The following is a 19,672-nucleotide window of genomic DNA, read 5'->3' on the forward strand; positions in this document are numbered from 1 at the left end:
GATTTATTTAATCATACTTAATATGTCATATTTATTTCATATTTTCATAAAAGTTGTCCTTTTAAAATGTATTTTTCAAATCATTGGCTTTCTCCCGGCATGAAACTTCGAAGAGAAATGTTATTTTGCCACCTGATATTTTATTGCTTAGTAAAGATATCAGAGACTTAGGGATTTTATTAATCTTCTTCCAGTATATGTTGTCAGTTGTATTTGATGAGTTTGACTACTATGTTCAAGGCTTAATTATTTTTTGAAATTATTAGGACAGCACCAAAGGTAGTAGGGCATACCTCTGTTTTAACCGGGGAGCCTTCTTGCTTGGACAGCACCACTGCTTTAACCTCTATTAACTGGAAAATACAGTTAGCAGTAATGAGCTACTGCGGAGTGTGTAAGGTGTCAAAAGTGTTTCCTGGAAATCAGTGAAACAAATTTATATGTGAAAGTTAAGAGGAGGGTGAATTTAAAGGTAATGAAAAATATACTTAAGCAAATTAGAGAGAAATACTTATTAATAAACCCCAGTAGTTTGAAACATGAGCTAATTTTTTTTTTTTCCTTTTTAGAAGGACAACAAAGTTGCTGCATAGTCTACAAACAAGTCTTTGGAAATAGATGGATTTCTAGTTCTTCGTGGTCCTGAGAATTGGTTTCAGTCTTTGAGAAGAATGAAGACGTGAATTTGCTGTATATTTGTCACCAGCACTGGGTTTTTGTTTGTTTGTTTTTCTGCTTAATTTCAGAGATACAATGCAGTTACTTTTGGGGGTGGGGGGAAGGCTCATCTTAAAAAATGAGCATTAATTATATTTGGAATAGCAGAAGGTTAAGTAATTTCTTATGTATAGTTAAACTAAAGCAGTACTCCAGTGAAACTTACAGGTATTTTTTTCATCACTGAAAGGATCTTCTTTATCACTAAATTGTATTTGGCGATTCCTGCAAGTTACCTGCAGATAGGGCCGTGATACTGTGTTTTGAGCCACAGAAGGGTGTGTGTGTGTGTGTGTGTGTGTGTGTGTGTGTCTCTGTCTGTCTGTATCTTTTCTTTGCTTTTTTCTTTTTTTTCTTTCTTTCTTTTTTGGAGATCCTGTAATATCCCTTTTGAGGTAGCTTATTTCGTCAATTAATTAGGGTGCTGGATGGTAGAGAATTTTGTCAGTCAACTATGTACACACAGTAAATACTGTTTCTTAGGCAAAGGTAACTTTTTATATAGTTGTAAAATTCGATTATATTCCATTGCCAAAGAAACGTTAAGAACTTTGTATAGCTGTATAAAAAGCAACTAATTTTTTAAAGAATAAACATTTTAAAGTCAGCAAACATACTGTGTCCTTGCAGAAGTTGATGTGCTGAGGAGCAGAACTGTGGGTGGGTCTTTTTTTCATAGCTTTTCAGGCTTAAGATTGTTGGTTTGATTTTTTTTTTTTAATGTTTGGAACATAAATGAAGATTTGATACATTCATTATCTAAAAAGGATAAATTACTCATGCTTGTTGTAAGAAGTTTATTTTGTAGCAAATGGCATATCACAGGATTTATCCAAATAATAGATATTTTCAGTATACAAATGTAAATAATCATAGATAAGAATGTATTAGCTGTATTTTCAAATAAGTATCCCCCCTTTTTTAAGACAATAAAACTAGGTGTCAATTAACCTGTTCTTCCTGATATGCCTGGAATTTTGTTGTGATACCTTGACTCATTCCATTATATTTCAAGAGGATTCAGAGTGTTAGAAATTATTTTAGCAACCTACGAGATACCATAGCACTGGTCCTTCGGCCTGTGACCCACAGATGTGACTCAGTATAGAGTTCATTGCTAATGATAAATTATTAGTAAATCTTTTTTCTATTTTAAGCTATAGTTGCGGGCAGGGGTGGGGGGGAATCTGGCCACTTTTGTGTTTTATGAAGGCCATGGAATAAAGGGATCCAAAGATTTAAATATTTTTATCAATTTTGATTTTTGTTAACTTTCTCCTTAAAATAATCAGTAGTGGTAAAGATACAAAAAACTGCACTGTAGGAGAATTGAAATATTTAAAGGTGGTTGATATTTTTAATTTTAATTTTATATCTTTTGTAAGGCTCTACAAGAAAATGTTTTGTGATTCAGTTTCAGTATCGAGGTCCAGCTCTCGGCAGCCATAGTTTAGATGATATCATTTAATACTGTTTGCTTGCATGTTAACAACAAAGTCTTTTGGAGGACCCACCAATCATGATATTGAACACATTTCCGAGACATTCGGAACATCAAAGCAAGTGCTATGACAATACCTGTGTAGACTGTCGGAGATATCCTGGGCTACTTTGAAGAAAAAAGAAAAACTGTAAATACCAATTCTACATGCTCTGAAAATATGAATTCATGCATTTTGCCAAGCCCTCTGGGTCATTGACTAGGGCGTTTGGTACCCCAGTAATAACTGGCAGCATGGCATACCTGCAGTGCACCTTACAATATTAAAGCAGATTTTTATTCTGAGACAGAATAAAATTATTCAATAAAAAATGTTCGTCAAAGTTCTTTCTCTTTAAACACTAATATGATCCTTACAATAGAAAGAAATACAGTATAAGGCATCTTTAACATGTAAGGGTTTATATTCCTTAAAATTAGCAAAATTAATTTCTATTTTCCTAGGATTTATATATTGTCGTAGGTGTTTAGGTAAAGCTAGAAGCCTTCTCTCCCCCTCTTAGCATGCAGCCAGCTCCTTAGTTACAATCCATGACATGAGGAGATTAAGCCAGCCAGATACAGGCCAAACTGGCAACCTCAGGCTAGAATGCATGCTCTACAGGCAGGCAGGTGCAAAAGAGGGAAAAGGGGAGGGCTGATTCCTCCGAACTTGTCTTTGGAGAGACCATTTCTCCCTCCAAAAGCACAACTGGATGTGAGGGCTAGCAAGAGAGGTCAGGAATGTTCATTCAGCTCACTGGCTCTTAATCAGGGGTGACCTGACATTGGGGAGCATTTAGAAATGTGAAAGCAGATGTTCTGGTTATCACAATGAATGATTTGAGACACCACTGACATTGAAAGAGTAAGGGCCAGGATGGTGAATGTCCTGTGCTCTGCTGGACGGTGCCCCTTTATCAGTTATCCAGTCCAGAGTGCAGCAGTGTCCCTTGTATCTAGAGAAATACTAAAGTCCCTCTGCATGGAAGGGCAATGAGTGGGGAATCCCCCTGTCCCCAGATTTAAAAAAAAAACTTCACTAAAGAATCTATATGGTATGTGAAAGGAGAAGAACCTTACTTCCAGGAATACTGTTGGCATGTTGGAAACTGATTATCACATAGGAGTTACCAATTCATCCTCTTCTCCATCAGTTGTTCATAAATCGCCTACCAGAAACAGCTGAGGAGCATTTTTTTAAAGTACAGATTCCCATGCCCCACACTTGGCGTGTCTGATTGTAAAGTTCTGCTGTGAAAACTGGCAACCTTAAATCCCACGGTGCTTCTGATGAGCCAGGTTTAGAAAGCCAATTTTAAAACATCGCAGCTGGCTCATCTAATCTAGCCCCCTCTGTGTTAGGGGTCTTGGTGAGGTTTCCACATAGAACTATTTTTTTTAATCATTTCTCTATCGTTCCAGATTCAGTATATCTAAATTGTGGCTCCATCATGAAGAGTGGGAAAGAACTAAGCGGTAGAGGGGGTGTGTGTCTGCAGGGCAGAATCTAGAGGGAAACTGAAAGATGGAGACTTGTTTCCTCCAGTGTTCAGCTGCTTTGAGTACTGAGGCTCAGTTCCCAGCATGTAGGAAATGAGTGTGTGGTGGTGTTTCTGTGTGTCAGTTTTACGTGGCTTTCGTCCCTGTCTCCATGGGTTGTCCACCTGAAAGAAAAGCTGTTCTTTGCGTACAACCCTGCGGTTGTAGCTCACATCTATCTAATTGTGTCTGGATTCAGTGTTGCAGCATCTCCCTGCCCTGTTAGTTCAGAGACTGTAAGCTGGTTTAAACCGTGACAGTGGGGAGAGTGTCACAGTATAATGAAGGTGAGTGAACTTTTAGAGGGGCTCAAATGTCACCAATTTGCTTAATTTACCTGTTTTGACTGATTTTAGAAGATGACAGGTATTAGTACAATGGGAATCCAACTTAGGGAAGTAGCACCATTAATCTCTGAATCTGGATGTGCTAACGGGGCTTTGCACAGAGCAGGCTGCCCTAGCTTCTCCCAGGATAGACACTGGGACAACTTCTTGGCCTAGGAGCTAGTCAGGCAAGGGACCCAAAGGAGAGTGTACCTCTGAGCGGCAGTCTCAGAGACCAGCAGCCACCAGTCGGTCAGCTCCTGTGTACACTGGGAAGCTACAGTTGGAGGACCCAGGCCCTGCTCTTGGGGCTTCCCAGCCTCCTGAGGAGGAGTGATGCAGAGGTTTATATCCTGTTTTTCAGGGCCAGGGTTGGTAAAAGCAAGTTTGTGGTTTTTGAGACAAAAATTCATAAATCTGACCCCAAGAGCACGTAGTGAGACTTTGAATCTAATGTGGTTTTTGTTCTCCATGATGGTGCTGAGCTATGAGCCAGTGATATGGGTGTTTTTTAAATTCCAGCTTGGTTCATATTTAACAGACTTGGCTGACTGATGAAAGCGTTTTCAGGTTTAGCTCATAAACATATCAAAATCAACCTGAACACACTGGTGTCCATATTGTGGTTTGTAAAGAAAGAAGCCCTGTGAGGCCAAAGCACATTTCAGTTCAGTAATAAGGCTTTCTTAGAGTGACTCATAGTCTAGGCGCACAGCAACAACTGAGAGCGGCCAGCAAGGAGCTCATGACCCAGAAAGTCTTGTGTTCGCCTCCAGACTTGAAGAGCAGTTTGGGAGTGGAAGGGCAGAGAGGAGAGAATTCCAGCTTGAGGAGGTGGGAGAAGCCTGGGTCCAGGCGAGATTGAAATGAATTCCAATGAATGATTTACAGTCGTTGCAGGACAGAGGACAGGAACATGTTTACTGGATGTCTGGAGTGTGCTTCTGTAATCCTGGTTCTCATTTAATCCTGATAATCCTCCGGAGCTAGCCCTACACAGGATTGTTGATGAGAATGCAAATCCCTGCATTGCAGTCCAGGATTTTGCTTGTGTTGAAATTGTTTTGTAAATTTTTTTTTAATGGGTTAGTTGGGTGGCAGTTATCCCTTACTCCATTCCCCAGTGTTTAAGTTAATAGCATTTCTTTGTCCCCAAATGGAGCTTTGCAGATTGCGGTCTACAAAGGAAGGAGGTGTAGTTTCATTTTTGTAAAAGTAATACATTGTAAAAAGGATATGAGCCATATGGAAGATGGTTTATAAAAAGATAAGAAAGAAAATGTACAGTTCCACCATTGAGTGCTGACCATTGATAACACTATTTGGCTGTATATTCCAGGCGGCATTGTTCTGCACAGGCGTGTGCTTTTCGGCAAAAATAGATTGATAGTATTCATACTATTGTGAAACTTGTTTTTTTTTGACGTAGTGTATTGAGTAGCACTGCTTTGTTTTAAAGTATGGTATGTACACAGGCAAGTACACGTATCATAATTACCTATGTAAACACTACCCAGAAGCCCATTACAACTCCTTCCAGTAGCTCCCACCCCCTCAAGGGTAACCACTAACCTAAATTTTAACAATGTAGATTGCTTTTGCTTGTGCCTGTTACTTATAAAAATGGAATTATACCGTGTATACTCTTTTGTTCTTAGCTCAACATTGTGTTTGTGAGATTCATCCATTTTGTGGTGTTTGGCTGTCACTCTGCACTTTCGTTGCAATGTAATATTCCATTGTGTTACGAAACAGTGGTTTTATCCATTCTACTGTTGATAGCATATTTGGGTCATTTCTAGCTTTTGGCTGTTAAAATAATGCTGGCACTGTTTTTTTCCTCCTCAAGAGAAGCTGAAGTTGGAGTGGGGGAGAGGAACCCTGACTTACACCACTTAAGGACTTGGACTGCTGTGAAGGATAGTAGTGCCCAGCTATGGTGCCACTCCACAAGTGCACTCCTGCAAGGAATTTGTAACTTAAGAATAAAGTACTAGAAACCCTGGTGTGCTGTAGATGTAGACATAGGTGTGTCCATTAGAGCAGATGCAGGGTTACTCCTCCTCTGCGGGCCTAGCCTTTGTTCCCCAAGGACACTGCTGTACCCACCACCCTTCCCAGTGGCAGCACCAGAGTATTCCTTGCCCTGCAAACCACGTTCAGGACGTGGGCTCCGTGTCCTTCCTCCCTCCCTTCCTGGTAAAACCCCTACTTACTCTGTTGAGGCTTATGTGATCTTCTCACTCTCCTGGTTACCTGATAACTACCATCTTAAAAAAAAAATTATTCCTGTCTTCCTCTACACTTGCATCCTTCCAAGTGAATTCATCTGTGTGGTTTACCCATCTATGTTGGGAGTCCCCAGGATCATCATACTCAAGGACTGTCATTCTTAGGGCAAAATTAAAGAAAAGGCAAAATTAAAAAGGTGCAACGCAAAATTAAGGAAAAGGTATGTGGGCAGAGTCTGGAGCAAACCAGGCTCAGACTTTCAGAGGGTGTCACAAAGGATGTATCAATACTTGATTCCCCAAGCAACAAATTGTTCCAACCTGTATGGAATGTTTTTTTTTATCAAGGAACCCCCCTCAGCAACTGAGGGCCCAGGGTTTTGATTGGGGCCTTGTCATGCAATCACCTTCCGTGTGGCACATACTAAAATCCAAGACTCGAAAGCATAAGTAAACCACATTGATTGTGCAAACAGTTAGGCATCTTGAGCCACTCTTATCCGTGTTGGGAACGATGGAAACCCTCCTCAAATCCTAGTTTCCAGGTGTCAGCCAGGGCCGAACTTATAAGCCGTCTTTATAAAGGACAGTAGTCAGCCTTGCTGTGTTAACTCTTGTGGAGCCACCCCACACCCTAGTTCCTATTCCTTATCCCGAGACCTTTTCTTCTCATCTCCTCCCATCCAAACCTGTACACACACCTGGATCTTGTCCATCAGTTTCAACTGTGTCATCTCTAATCATGGGTTTACACACCTCACACTTGGCTCTTCCAACTGACTTGCTCAAGAATTAATAATTACACACAGAGTGACCTAACCACTCCTTTGCTCAGTAACTGCTTTCAGCTTGGTTGGTGCAGACCTCCAGGTCAGGAGTCTTCCTACCTCGGTTGGATTCATTAGCTTCCATCTTTTGCTTTCCTGTTTCCCATTTTCAACTAGCCTAGACTCCTTGAACCATCATTCTCTTACAAACCTTAAACTCCTGTGCTCTTCTGAACTTTCTGTGTTCTTGCCTAGAGAAACTTAAAGCCCAAAAACAGCCACCCGCCCACGTGGTCAATATTCACTGAGAGGGTTGTGTCCCGTGGAAGAGAATCACCGGTGAATGTGTTAGTACCACTATAAACCTGACTGCTCTCTCCTGGGCCCTCAACACTGCCAGTAAAACATGGTGCTGCTGCTGCTAAGTCGCTTCAGTCATGTCCGACTCTATGTGACTCCATAGACGGCAGCCCACCAGGCTCCCCCATCCCTGGGATTCTCCAGGCAAGAACACTGGAGTGGATTGCCATTTCCTTCTCCAATGCATGAAACTAAAAAGTGAAAGTGAAGTCGCGCACTCGTGTCCGACTCACGACCCCATGGACTGCAGCCTACCAGGCTCTTCCGTCCATGGGATTTTCTAGGCAAAAGTACTGGAGTGGGGTGCCATTGCCTTCTCCAGTAAAACATACTACTACTCTGCAATTACCTCTCTAGTCAGCAAATGGTCCTGTTAAATGCATTTCAAAAAACTAGAAGGCACTGGATGGAAACTGCCTCAGGCACTTAAACCATACTCTACGCTAAGCTCGTGTGCACCGAGCCTTATCCTGGTTGTCCTCTAAAAACAGAAAAGATCACGGATCAAAAAACTGCTTGTGTTCTGTCTCCCTAACTCCCACCATTCCCATTCCCAGACTTAACATTATTGAGTTACCTCTCTGCCTGTATTCAACTTCCTGAAGGATCCTTCCCATTCACATTTAATTATGCCAGCATATTCTATGGCATAAGTAAGTGAAGTCATTCAGTTGTGTCCGACTCTTTGTGACCCCATGGACGGAGGCCTACCAGGCTCCTCTGTCCATGGGATTTTCCAGGCAATAGTACTGGAGTGGATTGCCATTTCCTTCTCTAGGGGATCTTCCCGACCCAGGGATCGGACCCAGGGATCAAACCCCGGTCTCCCACATTGTAGATAGACACTTTACCGTCTGAGCCAACAGGGAAGTCCTATTCTATGGCATATTCATATGTTAATATTCATATATTTATATATACAGGCATAATGGAGATATTGTGGGTTCAGAGCCACACCCCAGTAAAGCAAATATTACAATAAAGTGAGACAAATATTTTTTCTTTCCTAGTATATATAAAGTTAGATTTACACTGTACTTTTGTCTATTAAATGTGTAGTGATAGCATTGTGCCTAAAAAACAATGTACATCACCTTTATTTTTAAAATAGTACTGTTGGAAAAATGGCCCTGATAGATTTTCTAGGTGCAGGGTTGCCACAGAACTTTCAATTTGTAGAAAAGGCAGTATCTGCAAAACAATAAACAAAGTATACATATAGTAACTATGTAGCATTTATTATGTTACAAGCTTCTTTGTTAAGAAAATTATCCTTGAATCCTACATCCTACCAGTTCCTACTTAGAGCTCTTAACTGTCTGACGCCTCATCTCCCTTTCACTTCTTAACCCGCCTTGTTCCACTCCGGTGCACCACTAAAACAGTTCTTGGTAAGGTCACTAATGATCCCCAGTGAGCCTTTCGAAGTTTTCCTTTCTTATTTGCTTTGCAGAACCATTCCATACCGTCCACCTCTTCCTTCTGAAAATACTCTTGTCTTCCTGGCTGCCATACTCACCTGGTTTTCTTTCCACCCCTCTAGCTGCTGCTCTTAAGTCTGCCTAATTCTGATTCTACAGTCACCCTATTTTGAAATAATAGTGTTCCTCAGGGTTCGACTTTAGCTTTTTTTCTATTCTCCCTGCCGCTCCCTGTCCTCCCCCCAACACACACACACACACACACACACACACACACTACCACAAATTATTTAGTGGAGTTTCCCACATTTGGGGAAATCACAGGGGTAGCACATCCAGAAAAGCCTCACCCTGGGAAAACCACCTTTGTGATCCTGCTAGCTAAGGTCACTTGTTTTTTGGTTGGGGGGGGGGGGAGTAGGTGGGGGGGTGGGTGGGAAGGGAGGGGGTGCTTATCTATATGGAGTTATTCTCATATTCACTTATCTAGCACTGATCTTTTCTAAGTCTGGATCTGACCCTTTTTTTTTTTTTTTTTTTGGTTGGCTGCTCCACTTGCAGAATCTTAGTTCCCCAACCAGGCTCACCACAGTAAAAGTACTGAGTCCTAACCACTGGACCACCAGGGACATCCCTGAGTCTCACTTCCTGATTTTGTCATTAAAGGTCTTATAGTAGCCTCTCGAATGTAACGTTCCCAAAACTAAAGTGATGGATTTTTTTCCTTTTTGGCTGGCCACTCAGCTTTTGGGGTAGTAGTTCCCTGAGCCTTCAGCATTGACAGCACTGAGTCTTGACCACCGGACCACCAGGGAATTCCCATTCCCTCTGCTTTTCTTCCAGTGTTCTTGGTCTAGTATGTAGCAACACCATCTACTAACCCAAGTGTTCTGCAAATGTGAAAGTCACCTTTGACGCTCCATTTCCTACAGTTTTATACCAGCTTCATGCCTGTTAGCAAGTTCTATCAATTCTACTTTCTAAATACATCTAATGTCTCTTATTTTTAAAATGTTTTATGTTGATAAGAGATATGTGTAGACATGTGTTTTAATTTAAATGCCTCAGAGGGCTTATAATGAAAGCCCTCAGTCATACTGTTATCCCTTCCTACGTAGGCTTTTGGTTTTAGTTTTACTGATTTTCTGTGGAAAACAGAAAGCTATTCAACAAATCTTTACCAAGCCTTTATATGCAAGGGGTATAGTTCATTGGCAGGGTAAGCAACAGTGAACAAAATAAAACAAGCCCTTCTTGGAGCTTGTGTTCTGGGAGGAGACATATAATTAAATTTGTAGTCTGTTAAGAAGATGCTTAAGGGAAAATTCCCTGGCGGTCTAGTGGTTAGGACTCAGCGCACTTTCACTTCAGGGGCCCAGCTTCAATCCTTGGTCAATGACCTGGAATCCTGAAAACCAAATGGCATGACCAAAAAGATGCTGAAACTCTATGGAGAAAAAACTACGAAGGGAGGACAAGATAGGGTGTATAGGTGTGTGTGTGGGGGCGGGGGGGGGGGGGGTGGATTGCTGCTTCAATTTAAAATAGGTTAGGGAAGCTGACATTTGATAAATGACTCAAGAAGCTGATTGGCTGTTCAAGCAGAGGAGATGTTAGCTGCAAAGACCCTGAAGCAGGAGTGAACCTATTATGGCTGGAGTAGTGAGGGAGGGGCTTCCCTGGTAGCTCAGCTGGTAAAGAATCCTCCTGTATTGCAGGAGATCCGGGTTCAATTCCTGGGTCGGGAAGATCCCCTGGAGAAGGAATAGGTTACACACTCCAGTATTAATGGGCTTCCCTAGTGGCTCAGATGGTAAAGAATCCTCCTGCAATGCAGGAGGCCTAGGTTTGATCCCTGGGTTCGGAAGATCCCCTGGAGGAGGGCATGGCAACCCACTCCAGTATTCTTGCCTGGAGAATCCCCATGGACAGAGGAGCCTGGCGCGCTACAGTCCATGGGGTCGAAAAGAGTTGGACACGATTGAGTGACCACGCACATCGAACCACAGAATAAGGGAGGAGAGGCTTGTGGGATATGAGGTTAGAGTCAGTGGAGTCTTGATAGGGAAGGAATAGTGGAGTCCGCTCTAATCATTGACATTTGTTCCCAGATGGGGAGCAATTGTAGGGTTTTGAATAGAAAGAAGAGTGACAATCTGACTTACATTTAAAAAGAATTGGGAAATTCCCTGGTGGTCCAGCAGTTAGGAGTCAGCACTTTCGGTGCTGGGGCCTGGGTTCCTTGGGGAACTAAGATCCCGCAAGCCATGTGGTGTGGCCAAAAAAAAAAAAAAAAGTACTTCTACTACAATGGTCAGTGAATCTTGTCCATGTGTATGTCTTTGGATTTTAAATAAATAAATAATAAAAACATCTGACTGCTGTGTTGAGAATAAATTAGTAGGAAGGCCAGGTAGGAAACCAGCATAGTAACCCAGAGTGGGTCTCCCTGCCCTCTGACAGTTGGAACACGCGGCCTAGACTTCCAGTGGCAGAGATCTGTAGTTTGGGGACCTGTTTGGTCTCCTCAGTGGACTGTTCCTCTGGTGGAGGCTTCACAATATCGCTTCTTTTTTTTATGTTATGGTTTTTTTGGCAGAGAGTTATGTGGCATCTTTTAGCTCCCAACCAGGGATCAAACCCACACCCCCTGCATTGGAAGGTGAAGTCTTAACCCATGGACCACCAGGAAAGGCCCCGGCTGAGGCTTTAATGTATGCATTCAAACAGTTCAAAAATAACTTAAATAGAATTTTCAATTGCAATCTGCTTCCTTTTTCTCAGTGTCACTCAGACCTTCAAGTTGCCCTCTTCACATGCAACCAGGTTGTTTCCAAGTTTTGCTAGTCCAAGCAGTGTTGGAATGAGTCATTTAACAAATAGGTGAATGTATCTGTAAGATTAATAACCGAGATTCTGGATAATAGGAGACATGACTTCATAATTCTAATATTCCCGTGTCCTTTTTGATAGAGATTATAGCAATTACATTCAGCTGTTTTTTCAGGATGTGTATTACCTTTAATGGGCTTCCTTTGTGGCTCAGCTGGTAAAGAATCCGCCTGCAATGTGGGAGACCTGGGTTCGATCCCTGGGTTGGGAAGATCCCCTGGAGAAGGGAAAGGCTACCCACTCCAGAATTCTGGCCTGGAGAATTCCATGGACTGTATAGTTCATGGGGTTGCAAAAAGACGGACGCGACTGAGCCAATTTCACTTTCACTGTCGGCAATTCAAGTGAAATAACCTTCTCCCCCACCCCTTCCCTCGCCACCGCATCCCTCCACCCACCTGCACCCCCCCACCCCTATCCAGATATCTCTCCTCGCCATCCACCCGGGTCTAGGACCCGGGAGGCCCCTCTTGTTGAAAGAGTGGCCGCCTACTGAGGTGAAGGTGGCTCTTCTCTCTAGTAGCCAAGTCAGGGCTTGGGGGGCGGTGGGGAGGGGGCAGGTAAGAGGATGAGCTCGCCAACAACGAGAGCGGGGGAAGAGCCTGCAGTACCCCGTGGACCATCTGCTGAGCTGTAGACAGCGAGTAGCAGGCAGGCATCGAGAAGGCGGCCCCAGGGAGCCCGAGCTGCGCCTGGGCCTAGAGGAGAGCTAGCTGGGACTGCGCTTCAAGGACCTCACCAACGAGATGATGGTGACCATGAGCGGCAGGAGGGTGTTCCCAGTACTGAAGGTGAACGTGTCCGGCCTGGACCCCAATGCCATGTACTCCTTCCTACTGGACTTTCAATCGCTTGAAGTACCTGAACCAAGAGTGGGTACCACGGGGCAAGCCTGAGCCACAGATGCCCAACTGCGTCTACATCCACCCTGATTTGCCCATCTTCAGGGCACACTGGTTGAAGGTGCCTGTCTCCTTCAGCAAAGTCAAGCTCACCAACAAGCTCAATGGAGGGGACTAGATCGTGTTAAACACTGCTTCCCAGGAGACCCAGTTCATGGCAGTGAGCACTTACCAAAATGAGGAGCTAGCAGCTCTTAAAATTTAATACAGTCCATTTGCAAAAGCTTTCCTTGATGCAAAGGAAAGAAGTGATCACAAAGATATGATGGAAAAACCTGGAGCCAGCCGGCCATCTGAGTGCTGGCTGATTCCTGGAACCAGCACCCTGTGTCACCTGCCACCCCCGACCCTCAGTTCAGTGCCCTGCCCTCACAGCTTTCCATGCACAGCTGTGAAAGGTACCTGGCCCTGAGGAACCACCATCCAGGAGACCCCTACCCCAGCCCTTACGCAGCAGAACAATTCTCGAACCCTTTCTGACAATTCATCTGCATGCTCCAACCCATGACAACTGTCCAGCCTTGGAATGCCTGCCCACACCAGCATGCTCCTCATGGGTCCCAATGCTGGTCCTCCTATGGGCTCCAGCCAGTACGCCAGCCTGTGGTCTGTGAACAACGGCACGGTCACCCTGGGTGCCCAGGTATACCCAGCGGGCTGAGAGCCCAGTTCTTTTCTAGGCTTCTCTGCTCACTCTGCCTCCCTCACCCACGTGGTCTCGGCACCCTCCTCCTCGGGGTTCCCGCTGTACAAAGGAGCTGCCACAGCCAGAGACATTGCCGACAGCCAGTAGGATGCCCCAGCCCGCCTCCTGGCCTTGTGGATGCCCGTGTTGCCTCCATTGATGTGAACCAGAGCCTGTGTCTTTAAGGACACAATGACTCTGCTGTGGCAGCAAGTGTTCATTTGATTGGCAGTCTCCCGGGGCGAGGGAAGGAAATGAGGCATGTTAACCCTCCCTTTAAATAAGAGGAAGATACATCTTCTGCTAGTTACCTTATTTCATCCTCCGAGGCTGCAGTGCTGTCCTGGGTCCTTTATGTGCTGCAGGTGAATCCGGGTGTGAAAGCCATGCAGGTGGCCTCACTCACCAGGATTCACAGTAGCAGTGACTTGCTAGCAGCCAGAAGCTCTGTTTTGCCTACAACTCATAGATGACTGTGGCATATCAGAATTTGTAAACTCCCCTGTCATACTCCAATGAGATAAAAAAAAAAACACACTTTTAATTCTCCTCCCTGTGGCTTTCAAGTAGTTTTCAGACTCCTTTTGTGGCAGGGATCACAGTCAGAGTTCAGCTGTGAGAGAATCAAATCATAGTTGGGGACAGCAGATTGTAGTTGAAAGGACAGTGTCCAGCTCTGTCCACTAGAATGTGTTGAATTTGACCATATGTAGCTAATTTTTCATATTGCTAAACCTACAACTGTTCATATTTTTCTTTTGCCAAACTAGCCAATCAGCAGAAAGCATCTTCTGTAAAATAAAACCAATGTAAAAAAAAAAAAAAAAGATTAAATGGATTATCTTTTTTCTGAATTTCCATCAGTTTCTTAGGATCATCTATACTATATTATTTTTTAAATTTTATTTATTTTTATTTTTGGCTGTGCTGGGTCCTGGTTCCTGTGCAGGCTTCTCTCGAGTTTCAGAGAGCAGGGTAGTCTTCACTGCACTGCATGGGCTTCTCTTGTTGCAGAGCACAGGCTGGAGGGTGCACAGGCTTCAGTAGTTGCAACACGTAGGCTCAGTAGTTGAGACTTCCCAGTGGCTCAGTAGCTGTGGTGCATGGACTAAGTTGCTCCATGGCATGTGGGATCTTCCTGGATCAGGGATCACCCACGTCTCCTGCATTGGCAGGCAGATTCTTTACCACTGAGCCACCAGGGAAGCCCAAATCATCTCCATTTTAATTTGCTTCCTGACTGGACCTTGCCTTTTTTCAACTTCTGGATTGTTTTTCCTTTACCTTTTTCACATTTAATATATACAGAAGGATATGTGACCTGTAACATGAATAAATGAACCTGTCACTTAACCCCAAAATTAGAGCATTACCAACAACCTGCATGTATATATTACCACTCCCCTACTCCATTTCTGTGTGTGTGTGTTAGTCATTCACTCTAGTCTGAGTCTTTGCAACTCATGGATTGTAGCCTGCCAAACTCCTCTGTCCATGGAATTCTCCAGGCAAGAATACTGGAGTGGGCTGCCAATCCCTTCTCCAGGAGATCTTCCCAACCTGGGGATGGGACCTGGTCCCTACACTGAAGGCAGATTCTTTACCATCTGAACCACCAGGAAAGCTCTTCCATTCACTTCTGCCTCAACCAAAAAGAAATCACTATCCTGAAATTTGTATTTTATCATAGTTTTGGTTTTGTTTACAGTATTTTTCCATAGAATTTCTGAATGGCTCTTGCACAATTGGTATATATTCTCTGTTACTTGGAATTTATTCCATTTTTTTTTTGAGCTCACCAATTTTTAAATCTCATTTAGACCATTGTTTCCTTGAATCATTATTTATCCTATAGGTTTTTGTTTTCCTGGAGTTTCTGAATGTTCTATTTGGCTTGTATTTGTTGCCTTTATCACATAATAAAGTTTTCCCAAACCTTTAACCTTGAACTATCATTTGATTTAGCTTACGAAGGCTCCTTTTTTTCCCTAAAGCCCATCATCCTATAATCTTTTGCCATCCTGCTAAAATTCCAACATGTTGCTTTCGAGATCTTCAGGAAAGTTAGGATCCTAGGATTCCTCTTCATTGCTCTCCTGGGTTAAAGTCACAGATTCTAGGATGTCATGTTTTCCATTTTCTTGTTTGCTAGAATTCTTACTGTAAGATCTCTGTCACAACTTCCTCTTTTTTAACTTATTTTTTTTAATATATTTACTTATTATTATTTACTTATTATTTTTAAAATATAAAAATAAAATATAAAAATATAAAAATCATTCTCAGCTCAATTGCTGACTGTTCATCTAACATGCAGCGGTGCTAAGTCTGATGCCAATTTAATTTTTTTTTCCATGATAGGTGATGTGTTTTTTCCTCTTTGGGGGTTGGGGGGGGGTGGTGCAGGGCACAATTTGTGGGGGTACCCCAACCAGAGATTGAATCCAGGTCACAGAAGTGAAAGCACTGAATCCTAACCACTAGACCACCAGGGAATTCCCATGTAGACCCTTTTTACTTAAAGATTCGTATCTTTCCTTTAGCTTTCTCTTTCTACTTCTTAGATAATATCTTTGATGCCACCCACTCTGTTCTTTCACTAAATCTCCCTCTTACTCAAATGTAAAAGCTGTCAAGCCAAACTTTTGTGTTTCTTAGGTATTTTTACCAGGATTGTTAATCTTGGTAGTACACTTCCTGTAGTAGACTTTATCCAAATATCTGAGAATTCTTTCTTACCTCTCACTGGAAGGAAGCAGAAGAGTTGCCTTGGAGCTCTGGGTGTCACCAGGATTTGTCATCTGACAAATGCTCTAAGGTGTATCTTTATCATGAGAGTTAGATCATAAAGAAAGCTGAGCACTGTAGAATTGATGCTTTTGAACTGTGGTGCTGGAGAAGACTCTTTTTTTTTTTTTTAATTGAATGTCTTTATTAATGCTTGGTAGGGGAAGTGAATGAAAACACACAAGTGAAATGAAGTCGCTGAGTCGTGTCTGACTCTTTGCGACCCCATGGACTATAGCCTATCAGGTTCCTCCGTCCATGGGATTTTCCAGGCAAGAGTGCTGGAGTGGATTGCCATTTCCTTCTGGAGAAGACTCTTGAGAGTCCCTTGGACAGTAGGGACATCAAACCAGTCAATCCTAAAGGAAATCAACCCTGAATATTCATTGGAAGGTCTGATGCTGAAGCTGAAGCCCCAATACTTTGGACGTGAAGAACCAACTCATTGGAAAAGACCCTGATTCTGGAAAAGATTGAAGGCAGGAGGAGAAGGGGGCAATAGAGGATGAGATGGTTGGATGGCATCGTTGATTCAATGGACATGAGTTTGAGCAAATTCCAGGAGACAGTGAAGGACAGGGAAGGCTGGTGTGCTGTAGTCCATGGACACAACTGAGCAGCTGAACAACAATGAACAACAACAAATACTTTCAGGTGTATCTTTATTGTTGAGGTCTCTGAATTCCCAAGGGCTTCATTCAGCGGTGCCAGTGATTTCAGATCCACAAATACTCTGTACCTGCAGAAAAGAATCTTCCTTTCATTGTTTGTTTTTCCTAGGAGTGTGTCGTCTAATTGTAGGTCACTTTAAAAGCATTAAGAAACAAAATTGTTCACTGCTTGTTGTGCAGACACACCCTAGGTTAGTTTTCCTGTTTTCAAACCCCCTTCTCATGCTTGCCGTCTGTCTTACCTGCTGCTTCAGAGTCTGAAGCATTTCAGAGTTTCAGGCAAGCAGCTCCTCCTGCACAACAGCAACCTTAGAGTATTGTGTCCGCATTCTTTTGTTCCTCCCTGGGTCACCGTACTTCTTCCATCTGTTCTAATCAGTCCAGAAATTTGTTGAAACATACCTCACAGAATCCTCCCTGCCCCATTGTATTTATATTCTAAATATTATTTTAGTCATTTACTGACTATTTAGTGTAGTCTTTTTTTTTCCAACTACAATTTTATTTTATTTTTAAACTTTACAAAATTGTATTAGTTTTGCCAAATATCAAAATGAATCTGCCACAGGTATACATGTGTTCCCCATCCTGAACCCTCCTCCCTCCTCCCTCCCCATACCATCCCTCTGGGTTGTCCCAGTGCACTAGCCCCAAGCATCCAGTATCGTGCATTGAACCTGGACGGGCAACTCGTTTCATATTTAGTGTAGTCTTAAAGGTTGCTGTTGTTCAGTCGATAAGTCATATCCAACTCTTTGTGACCCCATGGACTACAACACACCAGGCTTCCCTGTCCTTCACCATCTCCTGGAGTCTGTTCAAACTCATGTCCATTGAGTTGGTGATGCCATCCAACTACCTCATCCTCTGTTGCCCGCTTCTCCTCCTGCCCTCAATCTTTCCTAGCATCAGTCTTTTCCAATGAGTCAGTTCTTTGCAGCAGGTGGCCAAAGCATTGGAGCTTCAGCTTCAGCATCAGTCTTTCCAATGAATATGCAGAGTTGGTTTCCGTTAGCATAGACTGGTTTGATGTCCTTGCTGTCAAAGGGACTCTTGAGAGTCTTCTCCAGCACCACAATTCGAAAGCATCAATTGTAGTCTTAAAGGAAAAAGAAGGTAAACGTTTGCAGTTGATAATTCTGTCTGCCTCTACTCGAGTGTGAAACACTGTCAACTCTTGCCTGTACAACTTTAATAACCTCTTCGTTGGCCACCCTCCATCCATACTGTACCCCTGCCATTCATTTTCTATGCAGTAAGCAGGATGAGCTTTTGGGAATACAAGTCTGATTGCCAGATTATATCACATGTCTTAGAGAAGGCATCTAATATGGAGGCCTCAAGAGACTGTCCTACTGGAAATCATATCACTGCAGCTGAGGTCTCTAATGGATGTGTTCATGGTGTCAAACAGCCAGACCCATGCTACTCGCAAGAGCCAACAAATGAGCAGGGCTTCTGTCTCCCCAAGGTCTCAGTCCTGGTCTAGACCTCTGAGTCACAGATCTAAAAATAAGTTTCGGGGCTGAGAGCTAGCAGGGCAGGAGCACACCTCTGCTTCTGTGGCTAGCTGGTGTTTGGCAGGAGTGAGTCCACATCCAGCACTGCTACTGCTCCAGACAGCTTGGAGATCTGGCTCGACTCTGGGAAGGACTAGGCGTTGGAGCTGCTCAAAACCTGGCACTGGGTTTATCTGTAGCTGTGTATGATCAGAATCTAAGGGCTGTCCTCTGCAAGTATCTAAAGGGCTTCTTGACAAAGCAAGAAATGCCAACCTTGTCCGTATTTATTATAACCACTCCTGGGTATATTCCTCGGTCAGATGCCTCTCAGTGTCTGATTTCCAGGACTGTCTTTTTGTTGTTGTTGTTGTTTTTGGCTGTACTGTGCAGTATGCAGGATCTTAGTTCCCCATGCCTAAGGGGATCAAACCCTTGCCTCCTGCAGTGAAAGCATGGATTCTTAACCACTGGCCTACCAGGAAAGTCCCATCCCAGACAGTCAATGGGTTTGCTCTGCAGCTTTCATCATCCCAAGTTGTGGCTTAACACTCAAAACATACCTCATGTCTGGGCCAGCTTACTTTTTCCTTCCAGCTGCTCCTTGGTTTAAATCTGGAAATCCTGGAGTCTTCAGACTTCCACTGAGCTGAGATAGACCACTATCCTGGTGTCTATTCCTAGCTGCTTTTTCTTTTCCCAGAAATAGAAAGGAGCTGTCAGACACGCTCATTTTTGCATTATTCCAATTAAAACTTACCTTGTTCACACTTAAGAGGCCGGGAAGTATAGAATCAAGTGTTAGTGAGTGCAAGTAATGTCTGTAACAGCCAGCCACAGATGACTTGGCAAAGCTGAGCCCACAGAGACCATTGGTGGAAAGGCTGGCAGTATCCCCAAACTGCTGGCATGAGCCCCCGTTTACCTAATGAACAGGCTGACATCTTTTCACAAGTTACCCTCTCTCTACCCCTGTGAACAAATGGGCTGTGCACACAGTCTTCTGCTTTTCAAAACGGAAGAGGAAATTTTAAAAACTCAAAAAATTGGAAATAGTTGGGAACTTCTTAGTTTAATAAAAGATACAAAAAATGTACACCAGCGGGGATTTCCTTGGTGGTCTAGTGGCTAAGACTCCAAGCTCCCAGTGCAGGGGCCCTGCATTCAGTCCCTGCTCAGGGAACTAGATCCGGCATGCTGCAACAAAATTCCACACACTGCAGTGGAGATCAAAGATTCTTCATGCTGCAACTCAGAGCAACCAAATAAAATATAAATGTATTTTTTTAATGTACACCAGCATTACATATAATAGTGAAACGCTGAACACTCCTCCTGTGATTGGTATCCATTACCATCACTTATATTCAGCATTGCATTGGCTGTTCTAGC

The 19,672-nt window shown here is 43.2% G+C and overlaps 1 protein-coding gene and 1 pseudogene across 10 annotated transcripts in view; both read left to right on the forward strand.

Annotated features, from left to right (window-relative positions):
• The window catches only part of LSM14A (LSM14A mRNA processing body assembly factor), a 53,965-nt gene extending 52,292 nt beyond the window's left edge, over positions 1–1,673 (forward strand). For all 10 annotated transcript variants that reach the window (XR_011561541.1, XR_011561540.1, XR_002182806.2 and 7 more), the window contains one exon: positions 570–1,673. Coding sequence is in view for 2 of the 10 variants with exons in the window: in XM_019979331.2 (XP_019834890.1) it covers positions 570–593 (24 nt within the window). In the remaining 8 variants the exon portion in view is untranslated. The remainder of the gene's footprint in view (positions 1–569) is intronic.
• Positions 1,674–3,651: 1,978 nt separating this feature from the next.
• LOC109571687 (T-box transcription factor T pseudogene) lies at positions 3,652–15,242 on the forward strand (annotated as a pseudogene).
• Positions 15,243–19,672: the final 4,430 nt, after the last annotated feature.

Source organism: Bos indicus, chromosome 18, assembly GCF_029378745.1.
Source record: "Bos indicus isolate NIAB-ARS_2022 breed Sahiwal x Tharparkar chromosome 18, NIAB-ARS_B.indTharparkar_mat_pri_1.0, whole genome shotgun sequence".
NCBI lineage: Eukaryota > Metazoa > Chordata > Mammalia > Artiodactyla > Bovidae > Bos > Bos indicus.